This window comes from Bombyx mori, chromosome 15 (genome assembly GCF_030269925.1).
Source record: "Bombyx mori chromosome 15, ASM3026992v2".
NCBI lineage: Eukaryota > Metazoa > Arthropoda > Insecta > Lepidoptera > Bombycidae > Bombyx > Bombyx mori.
In genome coordinates, this window is record NC_085121.1 from 7,694,462 (window position 1) to 7,708,425 (window position 13,964).

The window sequence follows — 13,964 nt, forward strand, 5'->3', positions numbered from 1 at the left end:
CGGCGGCCCTATTAAGAGGATTTATTATGTCGCGCCGTTTTGTCCGCCGTACCGCGGTGCTCCAACGTTCTTGCGCGGAAGCACCTTGTTGATCTTCTGTCTTTTCTTCTTGTGGGTGATGTCTCTCCACATTTATCTTAATACTACATCTCAACTAAAACTAACTTACTTATCGCGTGGTAATCAATTACAATATCACAGCTGCGTTGTTCGGAATACAGCAGCGGCATGATACAACTACGTAAACGGAGGAGGATTACAGGACGGTGTAACGTAGAGGTATAGGTGGACTAAAGCTCTCCTCCTTGCATGTGCAATCCCCAAAAGGGTGAACCGCTGGTTGTCTCTATCTCTCTTAGGTTCGCTGCACGAGTTAATATTTGTGACGGTCGTCTTTAAGCTGTGCAGCCACAAGAATTCCGCGACATGTCATCGCCATTAAGAAATGGGAATCGTTGGAAGTTTTTGTTCAAAGGGCACCGAGCTCCCGAGCGCTGTGCATATAACGCTTTCAAAAGACATAGCTGTTAGTTTCTTACTGGTGTTTGCATTTTACCGCACGCTGCCACTGGTGATGAGCAGTATTGAAGATTCCACAGTGCTTCCCTCCCAGACTAAGGGCAATAAAAAAAAAAAAAAAAAAAAAAAAGACTGGAGGTCGTGCCTGTAAGCTAGCGTTGTCCGCGCTGAGATTTTCTTGCAAGGGACGCTGCAGATCTATGTTTGTAGTGAATCGACTGCGATGCGTCTAGTCAAGCTTCGGTGCTGTCCCAGGTCCCCAAGTCACTGCATGTGAGAGAGCGCTTAACGTGAAACCGGCTATGGGAGACAAGAGGTTATTTATACTTTTTTGCGTTCTGTGTGATACTCTCTCCCTTTCTTTTTCGATCTCTCTCCCTCCCACTCTCATTCATCCTCTCCGCCTTCCTATCTCTCTTCCGCAGAAATCTCCCACTCGTACTTTACATAAAGCTTTGACCCCACTTTTAACTTATACATCAAAGAAAATTAGATGATATTTACTCTTGTCTTTTGTTGTTTGATTGTCTGATTTAAATTTAACATGTTAAAAACAAAACATTATTTGATGCCTTGAAGGTGATCAATTGACCATCAATTCATAGGTGGCCTTTCGAATTTCTTCTGAAATCATCATTTTTTAAAAATCGGCATGATATGTTTGAATCTGCGTGTGATTTTTCTAAATGTCAGCTGACGTTCAGCTATTGATCTATAGATAGAGGTAGTTTTCCAATTACAGCACAAGAGCGCATTATGCGGCATAATGCTCAACGTTGAATGTTCCAACTACAGCAACTCTTCGCACAATCGAGCACTCTCAAAAGTACTGCTCTCGCGTGATACTTGCAATCGATACCGACTCTGTGACAGAAAATTGACAAGTCTTTTTTCTTTAAGTTGGCATTGATCGAAATTTTGTTTATATTATCGTTAGTAATATTATTTAATGTTGAAAAAAATTGTAAGGCTTTCGTTTCGTCGTAGTTTCTTAGAAATCAATGTTAATTAAAACTGTGCTAACTTAGCGCACTCTGCTGATGCATTTGAAAACTAATTCATGTTCCAATTAAGCTTCAGCATAATTCGGCATTGTGCGTCACTGAGTCGCATTATGCTCTGTAATTGGAAAACTACCAGAGTACCGTACCTATGTAAAATGATTTACCATTTATGTGCTGGTAGCTTCTACGTACTCTATTCCAAAGAGAACAGTAATTGCTCTCTACGCTCGGCTGGTAACCCAGTAAACAGGTGACGCATTTACCATCAATTTCGTTTGATGTCAAAAGTGCAGACAAAGAGTGTGATTAAATTGTATTTTTCATCATTGTGTAAAAATTGTTGTGCAAAATGTCTTCACGGAAAAAGCTCCTGCTAAAGGTAATTATCCTGGGTGACAGCGGTGTTGGAAAAACATCTCTGATGAATCAGTTTGTCAACAAAAAATTTTCCAACCAGTACAAGGCGACAATAGGTGCAGATTTTCTCACAAAAGAAGTAATCGTTGACGATAGAATCGTTACGATGCAAATATGGGATACTGCTGGCCAAGAACGGTTCCAATCGCTTGGAGTAGCTTTCTATCGTGGGGCGGATTGCTGCGTATTAGTTTTTGACGTAACTGCCCCCAACACGTTTAAGTCCTTAGAGAGTTGGAGAGACGAATTCCTGATACAGGCATCACCTCGTGACCCTGATAATTTCCCCTTCGTAATATTGGGAAACAAAGTCGACTTGGATAATCGTGCCGTTTCTGTCAAACGTGGTCAACAATGGTGCCAGAGCAAGAACGACATCCCGTATTTTGAGACAAGTGCCAAAGAAGCTGTCAATGTAGAGCTAGCTTTTCAAACAATAGCACGCAACGCATTGGCACAAGAAACCGAAGCTGAACTCTACAATGAATTCCCCGACCAAATCAAACTGAATGCTAATGACAATGGAAGAAACAGGGACGGTGACAACTGTGCTTGCTAGACCACTGCTACTGCTTCAGCCATGGTTTTTAAAATGTTTCTGGTTTTTATATCCATAAATACATAGTGTAACACTAAGTAACTTGTGTTTTATGGATCATGTAAAAATGTATAGAATCTATAAGTACATTTTAATTTGAATTTTTTATCATGCACCTAATTATGTTGTCAAAATGATGCACTGGTAATTTTTTATTCTGTTCCGGTAATCTGTAAACATGTAAAAAAATGAGAATTGATGTTGACTTAAATACCTATGCCACCTTTTTCTACAATTCAATTTTAAAACAGTTGAATAAACAATCCAAATGAAAAGAATATTAAATTTAAATGTACCATTTCTGTTTGTGTATCAATTTTATTTATCTGTCAACATTAGTTATATGATGCTAAATTTGTTGTCCTTGACTCTAAAACTTTGATTACTCTGAATTTATCTATAGGCATATCTCATTTTTATTCTAATATTGTGATATACATACTTATTTTAATTACTTTATAGATAAATGATATTTAGCAATCATAGTACTATAGTTTTGAGGATAATATTATAACTAGAAGGAGAGCATCTTGTGTCACCATTGTTAAATTCTGTGAAACTGGAGTAGTCTATCTTAATCTATATACTGCATAGTATAAACACATGTAGCATGAATATTTCTGTATGTATATATTTGGAATTTAAATATTAGTTCTAAGTAGTTAATGATAACATTACTCAGCTTATAACAGTTGTGTTTTATGATCAAAGAGCAACAGGAAATAAGATCATATTACGGTGACACAACAAAGTTATAGTAAGGTCATGACACATAAATATAGATTACTTTCAATTCAAATCATTTTCTTCCTTGACTAGTCTGTGATTATCATCTGCAATATGGATCCTTCCAATATTATTTGATAACCTTTATATGCAAATAATTAATCACATTTTTAGCTTAAATGTTTCAGCCAAATTTTCAGCCTCAAGCTTAATTAAAGGCTTTTAAGCATCATGACCTTGCATTTTATAAGAAAGTATTATGTGAAAAAACTCACGTAAATTGCAAGTGTTCTATTAATTAATACATAAAATGCGTAAATTAAGAGTTAGTTTTAATGGAAGGTAACTAAAATTAACATATAATATTATGCTGTAATAATGGTTGCTTTTAATTTTATATCAATAAATAAACCAATATAAATTTGTTGTTTCAATTATGAATTAACATAGTAATAATTTGTTTCTAATTATTGTTGTATATTTATTTGTTTTTATATATTGTGAATAAATATAGACATGTCTGTAGTTCACATGCTGTAATAGTGAAACCTTAGCAAAATATAATGTTTTTAATTTCAGTATTACTTTTGTGTACACTATTGTAAATCACATCAGTGTTAAAGAAGTTTTCACTTCAATAAAATGAAAAAAAAATGGATAATTAAGAAATTTATATAGCTTAAGGAAAAATCTAACCAATAGTTGGTTTGTGAACTCATTGTGGCCTATAGGATAACACAGTCGTGTTATCGAGAGATGTGATAGTATCGGTGCTTAAATCCCTCAGGCAGTTACCAATTTTTCTAACGAAATATGTACCTACCTAATACAAATAGCTTCCACAACGAAGGAAGAACATTTTACAGATAACCCTCTTATAGCTACTGTATATACGTTCCTATAAAGTCCCGTGTTGAGCGAAACCGTGCTATCCAAGAGACTAGAAGCCAGTACAAAAAGGAGAGTAATTTTTCTGAATGAAACATCTCGACTATACCTCTATGTATTCTTTACCTATATACATAAAAAAATAAGCAGCAAAATTTCGGTTATACCAATACGTGGTGTGTTCATAGTGCATAATGTATTTTTTTAAATAAATATAAACAACAATTTCGTTATCTTTTTATAAAAGTAGGTATCGTAATAAATGAAAGTTTTCGCGATTTTTTCTTTTCGTCTTAGAGTAGAATTGTGTTGTAAAATACTGTGTTATTGGAGGGTTAGGTATAATAAAAATCAAAATCGCAGTATATTAGCGTAATTACTAGGGAATTTTGTCCGCACAGGTAGTATCCACCGCCCTGCATCTTCTGCCGTGAAGCAGCAATGCGTTTCGCATTGAAGTGTGGAAGGAAAAGCAAAAAAAACCTTTTTTGTGATTTAATTTCGAAATATGCCCAGCCCTCGTAAATCAGAATTTTCTTGGCCACGAGCGACTCACAACCTTGTATCATTGCACTGGTTGTGACAAGAACAATGCACAATATAAGGGTCAGACGGATGCTCGCTGATTTAATAGGGCCGGAAACTATTCAACAACATAATTTGGACGAATATTCCGTGTTGCGCTGTGTTCTGCCTTAACAAGCCAGGTTGCCGCGTCAGAAGACGCCCTCTTATGTTCCGAGGGCCCGCGAAATATAATTAAGGGAGATCAGTGTAAGCAACGCGAAAGGTTTTTATTGGAACAGCCTCATAATTTTAGTTGAGCTGCCCCCAATTCAGGGGTGACTATGATTTTTCCCAACGTGACAAAAAAGTGGGAATTGTCAATGCTCAAGTGTGTTATTATATTAATTTGTGAATACTTTTCGAAGTGCCATTTCAAAGATTATTTAGCTGGAACCTTAACTGACCCTGAAGATTGTATACTGAAGCCTCACAAATCAGAACTAATAGGTAATGCAACCAATTTTTGTAAGATCCATGATTAAAATTGATTTTGATCCGAAATTTGAAAATTGTTTCAGCTTAGAATTTGCTCGGAAACAATAAGTGGGGGAACCACTTTGAATTGGACTGTATGTTGTGTAATTTAAAAGACCTTGACTGCAACTCGAGTAGCAAACTTCATTGTACTTTAACAGTATTTAGATTTGTCATTTAGATCAATTAATTATCGCAACAAATGGGCAGATTTAGAGACGAATAAAGTGAAAGATTTCAACAAGGCACAGCAGAAAAGTGTTATCTGGAAAGGGTCACTGATTTTATTAAGATACCTGACTAATATTGCCGTTTACAAAGACGTCGGCTTAGAGCTGAAAACTCAACCTTAATGCTTATGTATTAAAGAAAGTTATAGTAATAAAGTATCTTTTTTTTGTTTATAAGAAAGTTACGACTACCAAGAAAAAGGCAGAACCGCCGAAATTAATTCAGCTGGCTAGTTTTTTTTAATTCCTACTTCTGATTTTGTTTTAATTTCCTTTGAAAATCACATCATCATAAAATATTAAAAATGGAAATAGAAACGAAAAAAACTAAAGTGAGCGTATTGAGCCAAGTCTACGTTGTCTTTTTTTAATTGCTTGGGTCAACGAGCTCACGACCCACCTGATATTAAGTGGCTACTAGAGCCCATAGATATCAACAACGAAAATGCTCCAGCACCCTCCTTTTAGATATGATTCTCAGTTCTATAGTAAAAATTGGTCGAATTGGTATAAATATCGACTGCCCACCCTTTAAGCCCGAATGATTTACTGCTGAGCGACCAAAATATGGTAGGCGGCGATGCATGCCTATGCGGGCTCAGACAACGCCATACCACCAAAAATCTGGTGCTATTTAGTGATCATTGACTTTACAATGTTTATTCCGAAAAAGGTTCAATCATAATTTTGTTAAAGCTATGTGTAGGTTGATCGTTTTGGTTGGAATTATTTCGTAAAGGTGCATACAAAAGTTTCGACGGAAACGGCGCGCGGTTGTTTCCCTGAGAAAAATATATTTCAATATTTTTTACCTTACCAGTACATTCTACTGCCACGTTGTGGTTACTGTTTTGAAACATGAAATGCTATTTCATCTACATAACCATTACACTACAGATCTACGAACACTGGGTCTAGTACTGAAACTGACTTCAGGTCAGATCGACTCAGATCTGAAATCAGTCGGTGCACTAAGTCAAATTTTGACGTGATACTACCCGTACTCGTTCACTTCACCAGACCATCAATTGGACAGACTAAGGCAAACAAGGGGCAAAAAGATTACGAGGTTCCTTAAAAGTTTTACCGATCTCAACACACCAAGCAATTGACTCGACATAACTGGAACATATCGATAGTGCGCCCTAAATGACAGTTTATCATCAAACAGAATAAAGAAGTCTTTGGAAGATTGTTTTATTGTGGAAGTAAAGTATTATTACCCTGAACGATTGTCTTGAACTTGGTACCCGTTTGTGATTTCAAAAATACATTTTGAACAGTTTTGTTATATAATATCGACTCAGCGCCATTGTTCGATTTATATGTTATAATATACTTTTTCGCAAATCACTGGACGTATTCACATAACATAACACGAATGTCATACTGCATGGCAAATATAGGCAAGATTCCAGTATGTGTTCGTAGGCTAAGCGGTTGGGTTATGCTACTAAAATTGCTTTATGCTGAAAAAGTCGATATGCTTTGTCAAATTTTGAATTAAGAGTTGTGTTTTCATAAAAACAATAATGGCAAAGTTTACTGTAAAATCTCATGCTACTTTTACAAAAAGTTTTTAAAATCTAAATTCTTCTAAGAAAAAAACCATTTACTTATCCTAATTATTATTATTATTATTAAGTAAAAATCTGTTTCTGCTCCGTGTCATTATTACATTTTGTAATGTCCACGACGGTTTGCATACTAATCTAAAAATAGTACATTGTGCACCAAGGGAGAAAAGTTGGACATTTCTTCCCGCGTGGCAAACACGCTGGAGGAAATGTTCAACTTTTCTCCCGCGGTGCACATACTATTTTTTCTCCTACCAGGCCGAAAGTTTGTGAAGTACCGAGCCGGGGTCCAAGGGCGAAGCTCTGGCCAGGGTAGGGGGGTGGAGCCCCCCCCCGTATTCATAAAAAAAACAATTTAACTGTTTTTTTTTTTTTAAATAAACTACTACTGATTGAATAAGAACTGTCTGATGAACTCATCTTTGTTTAATACTTCACTATTAGATGTTATTGCCTTTTGTTTATTTCACTTTTATACTAAACACAATATTGCAAATTACCCGAGCACAACAATGGCGGAGAATTTTAGGTGCGTAAGAGCAGACGTAGACACTAACGCGCATGCCCACTTGTACCCAGGGAGAAAAAGTTACACTTTCTTCCCTGTACAGCGGGACGAAAACCGAACTTTCGGCGTAGGTAGGAGAAAAAATCTAGTATTAGACAGAATTATATTTATTCTATGTTTGAAGTTCTAGCATTGGTAATGCGCAACGCTTATAAGCAAAAGGTGAAATTTTATTAAAAATGAAACCAAAGTTGGAGTATGAGCTTCATTAGACGAAACGTCTTGATCGTAGACGAAAAATGATTAATAAAAGTAACACAGGTTCTCAAAGTGTATATAATCTATGACACGGGCCGTTTGCAATTCGCTGAATGAACATGTTGCAATAATCGCGTTCGGTTTCAGTAGCCAGGCTGCGCATGCGGGGCATTCGGCGCGGCGGGGGGTGGTGTATCGGTGTTTCAGACGTCGTCGACAGCGAAGCAAGCATTCAGTCTCTTTTGTGTCATGAGAGGCCGCGATTCTTCACACACAGCACGGTGCTTCGAGCAATGCATCACAATGAACAGCCGACAGGGAATGCATGCAACGGTAAGCGAACTTCTAATATGTACTATCATAATTAATCGCGTGTTTTAATTAAATTTTAATGCAATTTTTTAATTAACTATTAAAATTTAGGAATTTATTTAATTCTTAATGCAACTGCAAGCGACAACCCCATAAAATATACATATTTAAATAAAAAATTTAATCATATTAAATTTATAAATCATTACTTTTGTGACCATAACTTAAAAAATTAATAAAAACGGCATAAACAGTTGGAACACGTTATAGATTTACTGTGTTGATATGTATACATTATTGACTTGATACCCAAGTCAATAATGTATACCACCTTTTTACTTCCACTGAACTCGGTGGAACGTGGCGTTGGATATCAATAACGGCAAGGACATAGCTATTTGTGGGCATATTACCTACTAACCACCGATTTAAACATTAACTATTAAATAAAGTAAAGTAATGTAATTCAAATGAATATCTGAAACTTCGCATGTTCGGTGGTGATTCATGAAAATATATTACTTACCACATTTACCCTTTAGATAAATTAAAACAACTAGGCACCTATTTACTTGAGAAGGGTTCGTCTACAACAAGGTTGGGGTTCGCAGTGTGAAACGCATTAAATTACAAATACTCATGGGTAGAGAATAAATTGTTTTGTTAATTGAACGCACAAGCATTTTAAAATGCATCACATGAAAATAAATCACTTCATAATCATATTTTATTTTCCCTGTGTTTTGTAATGTACCTTTCTATGGGGAGTTGTCATCTCCATTTTACCATTGCATTTCACGCCATCTCATGGCTTTCTCCAGGGAGCCTCCAAACAGTGCGATCATTAACAGTCTGCTTTTTTTATTGCTTAGATGGGTGGACGAGCTCACAGCCCACCTGGTGTTAAGTGGTTACTGGAGCCCATAGACATCTACGACGTAAATGCGCCACCCACCTTGAGATATAAGTTCTAAGGTCTCAAGTATAGTTACAACGGCTGCCCCACACTTCAAACCGAAACGCATTACTGCTTCACGGCAGAAATAGGCGGGGTGGTGGTACCTACCCGCGCGGACTCACAAGAAGTCCTATCACCAGTAATAAATTAGGTTAATTCAAATATTGTAAATTTGTATGGAGTCGGAACGTTTGCCTACGTATGCCGCTAGGGGCGCTGTTCCAACTGCATACAAATTTGAGTTAACTTTTACGCGATCGAGAACGTTAAAAAACTCGCACTAAGTACAGAGGTAGGGCGTGTGTTTGTCGTTGCATGAAAATGTATCGTGATATACCACCTACTTAAGCATTAGACAAAAAAAATTCATACAAAATTCATAACATTTACAACAAGAATTCGCAAACATTTCTTATAAATGAATGTTCTCTTTGTTGCTGGTCGCAGATAGAAATGTTTTAATTTAAGATCAACGAATGAGGAGAGGTTCTCCAATTACAATTTGTAGATAAGAAGTATAAGACAACGTTATACTGTAAAACTAATTATTTAAAATAAAGTCCCGTTTGTAATGTGCTGCTCAATTTAAAAGTATTTATGGTGACTTCAGCTGGTTAGCAATAAATTCAATTGAGTAAGCGATATCTTGAACATTGTACTACTTGTCCCAATTGTTTAGTTGTGATGTCTACGAAAAAAATACATTGAATATTATAATTGTCAGTTATTACGAGGTAATGAAATCAGAAATTTATTGATGTTTTCAGTATATTTTTTTTAATTTAGGTTCATTAACATATTCTATTATTATACAGCTAGAATATAATAAATATAATAATACGTTATCATTTTCTTTGGTGTTCGCGACTTATAGACTTAACTAAAACTACTTTTACTTAGACTACATTTCAGGTGCCAACACCTTAGTCGACCGTGAACGCGAAAAATGTAAAATATTCGAAACTTTGGATATAAAAATAATATTATGTATATAATGCTAATAAAAACGGCAAGAAATAAGTAGTTTTTAATAAAAGACCAGCAGTTTTTTTTTATTTATTCTATTGGCGAATGCTATTATCCACCTTTAGACATAACAGTTCGAATTCATACAAATAACGGTTGGCCACTCTTTAAATTGCATGCACTCATGCATCAGCCCGTTGAGTTTTTCGCCGGATCTTCTCAGCGGGTCGCAATTCCGATCCGGTAGTAGATTCATTCGCGAAGCAGTTGCTCTTGAGTTGCTAGATCTCTTTTGGAGGCACTCGGGCCCACCCCTTCCGGCTAAGACTTTGCTCGCCTACCTGTCCTGGTGAATATATAAGGCCTCTGGGCCACCAGCTATCCCTCATTCACAAAAAAACCCCTTTAAATTGGAACGTATGATTGTTTGTCAGTAGAGAACGAGTAGGGCGGTGGCACCTACCCGCTCGGGCCTCACAACAGTCATTACCTAAATTTATATTATAACTTTTACGAGTTTCATTTCTAATAAACAACGTTTTTTTTCATAATCATTCATAAACAGTGCTAGAAGTATTTTTTCCTTCAATTTTCATTTTGACCGGACTTTTGAGCCCAGCCATAGTCGCATAAATCGTAGATAGACTAGTTATCTTTATGCGATGATTGTATCAGTTATTGCATTTATAAAAGAAAACGACCTCAGAAAAAATAATTCAGTCATTAATAAAATTAAATGTAGTCGAAGCTTATGCATTATTAGCGATAACTCAAAAACTGCTTATCAATCTGTTGATATAATTTGTATAGGACAATATGAGAAGCACCAAGTTTCAAATAAAAAGAAGAAACATCAAAATTGGTTCACGTAAAAATATAGTGTTGAGGTAATAGTCATAGGTTACAAAAAGAGTCGAATTGAGAATCTGTTCCTTTTTTGAAGTCGATAAAAAATAAGGATAGCTACGTTTTGGCTAACAAGATTTATCAAGTTTACTGAAATTTAAAGTGAATTCTGAAATTGGCGAATTATAAGTTTTTTCGTATTCTCAAAATGTACATCGAACACAATCAGTAGACGATATCATATTATATATTTTACTCTTGTCAACGGAACTTTGGCAACTCTTTAGTATACACGTTTCATGTGACTGAGCCAAATATGTTCGGTAGTTCAATGGTTAATTATTCTTTTGTCATTTACTAAACGTCATCACATGGCCAACGCCTTTATGAGATTTATTAGGAAACATTTGTATTTTCAACACTGGAAATGGTGCTCTGGAATTAAACACCCTCTGTGATATATCAGCGCTTGGAAACGAGATTTAAGAATATATTAAATAGAAAATATGTATAATTGTCAACTCCTTCATATCACTCGAAGTACGAGTACCTACGAAAGACAGATTGTTCTCAGACTCTCAGTACTTGCAACCCCTAGGAAAATAGCTATTAGAAACTTGGCCTAAAGGTCTAGGAGATACCAGGCCATAAACTCCAAAAAAAAAAGCTATCAGAAACTCAACATTCCACATCCCTCTGCTCCAATAGTGGACCGATTTTAATACATCATTAAAACTTGACAGTAATTATTACCATATAATTATTTAAACATCGACGAGTAACAGTTCAGTCGTCAGTGACCACGAAAACTGTAACGTAAAAATCAGAAATAAGAAAATTAAAATAATAAACGAGAAATTAAGCCGTAAAAGTAGTTTTAGTTATGTCTACGACTTGCATATGCTGAAGAAAATTTCGGTATTAATACTTTTTTAAAGATACAGTACAAATAGTGGACCCTTTTCGTAATTTTAGAAAGGACCTAAATCTCATATTTATTCTGAAAAAGCCTCGAAATATACTGCTGTATCGGTAGAATATTATTTATTAGTCCAGTTTCATTAACAGGGGAACAATTTTATAGGTAAGTTAAGTCCAAAAGGAGTCCCCTTACAGGGAAAGTTTTTGATGAGATGGTCTGATCTCATAAATAATAATCGATTAATACTTTTAGAGAGTAAACCTCGTTTCGGATATAGTTCCATGGTGCATTAGCAAATGTTAAAATAACGTGTTACTTATTAATTAAATAAGATATGTTACCTACCGACGTGGTATTCGTGCGTTCCGTTTTGAAGGAATAAGAAGCCGTATCAAAATACTATTCAGACTTCAATCTATGTCTCAAGGTTGACATTCGCTGTTAAAACCAAATCTAACGCGAGCTCTTCATTACATTTAATTAGGTTTCATACTTTAGTGCATTTAATGCTGTAAAAAGAAAGCGTTAGAGGATATTGTCAAAACATTTTTGGAGTTCCGAGATAATACAGACAGGTTATAGTTTATTGTATTTAAGGGGCTTGTCCGACATATATTTTATCGTAGTATTGGCATCGTCAACACCGAAGTAAAATTCGTATTTTTTCTGCATACTTTGTGTAGTTAACGATGACTATATCATAATATTTTTAGACACGGTTGATTAGATATGAATACCATCAATGCTATTAACAGTTTAGATAATGTAACTGCTTTATGCGTTCAATAAAGCGGTAATTTTTTGAAACAGATAAGCTAATCCACTTGTTACTCATTTGATTCAAGCCGAATTTACTTTCACAGATAAACATCGAAAAATACCGTAATAATTTATTGTTCTAGATTTACGGACTACGAGCTCATGGCCACGTTGCGATCTGATCTCGAAGTCTCAATTGTAGTGGACCGCGACTGATAAACTACGACTTCTACTATAAAACCGCTAAATGTGTAACTTGCAGACCAGTATATATTACTGCTTTGTGGCAGATTTTTTTTTTCTTATTCCTGTCGAATCATTGGTAGCCTAAATGGCTATTCCAATTATTATGCCCGGACAAATAGATGAGCTTACGGCTTCAAAATAGGCCTGAGAGAATTGCTAACACTGACTCTAGCAAGAGTAGTACTTCGCCGAATTTACCATTGGATTGAAATCGTAAACCATTGAGAAGATCCCCACTTCGATAAAGCGGCACGACACGAGAACCCTTTCATCGTGGCCGCCGGTAACTACATTCGCGATCCTGCGGAAAGAATGGAAAGCAGTCGACGTCGCCCCAAACACGTCATCTCGGATCCTCCCGATCCACTAACGGTGCTTCTAGGTACTTCAAGCAACGGTCACCGTTCTTGTCGAACCCGTCGCTTGCGACGAAGGGCTCGACGAGTAAATTAACCCTCAGACACAGCCCACTGAGTTTCTCGCCGGATCTTCTCAGTGGGTCGCGTTTCCATCCGGTGGTAGATTCTGCGAAGCACGGCTCTTGCTAGGGTTCGTGTTAGCAACGTCGTCAGGTTTGAGCCCCGTGAGCTCACCTACTAGTTAAGGTTACGCTGGAATAGCCTCTCAAGGCTACCAGCTTAGGTAGGAAAAAAAAAGAGAAGATCCGGCGAGACACTGAGTAGGTTGTGGGCTAGGCAGAAATAAAAGCGCACTCCACTGTCGATTTTTTTAAAACCGTTATTAGACACCTATAGCCCTATAGGCAGCCTTAGTGACCCTGGTAACCATACTCGTACTCGTCAAACAGTTCGGCGCATAACATAACCTATAATATCAGCGCGCTGAGTTTTTCTTTGGATCATCTCAGCAGGTCGCGATTCCAATCCGGTAGAAGATAGATTCGCAAAGCTGCCCTTGAGCTGTTAGGTCCCCTTTGAAGGCGCTGGGGCAGCTGTTATTTAATCTCACACCTCCTGGTTGTGCCCGTGTTCGTCCACCTGGTTAAACTGGAAATGTCCCCGATCCAACATTGATCCTTTCATATTAAAAAAACACGCAGAAGATGTTGGTACATATTCATACGGACTCATTATGCCTCCTGTCACCAGTTTCATTAATTGAATCGAATTTAAATTAATTACGTCAATTGATGTTTTTTTCCGTCTTCGTTTTATTACACGATGGTATT

General features: G+C 36.5%; 2 protein-coding genes across 2 annotated transcripts in view; both read left to right on the top strand.

Annotated features, from left to right (window-relative positions):
* The first annotated feature begins 1,793 nt into the window (after positions 1 to 1,793).
* On the top strand, positions 1,794 to 3,685 carry Rab7 (protein). The gene is given in 1 exon segment (NM_001046903.1): positions 1,794 to 3,685. A coding segment is annotated over 1 exon segment (627 nt). The 5' UTR covers positions 1,794 to 1,872; the 3' UTR covers positions 2,500 to 3,685.
* Positions 3,686 to 7,879: 4,194 nt separating this feature from the next.
* The window catches only part of LOC101739545 (b(0,+)-type amino acid transporter 1), a 45,583-nt gene continuing 39,498 nt past the window's right edge, over positions 7,880 to 13,964 (top strand). Inside the window, exon 1 of the mRNA XM_004928478.5 lies at positions 7,880 to 8,099. Within this exon, the coding sequence (XP_004928535.2) occupies positions 7,928 to 8,099 (172 nt within the window). The 5' untranslated portion in view covers positions 7,880 to 7,927. The remainder of the gene's footprint in view (positions 8,100 to 13,964) is intronic.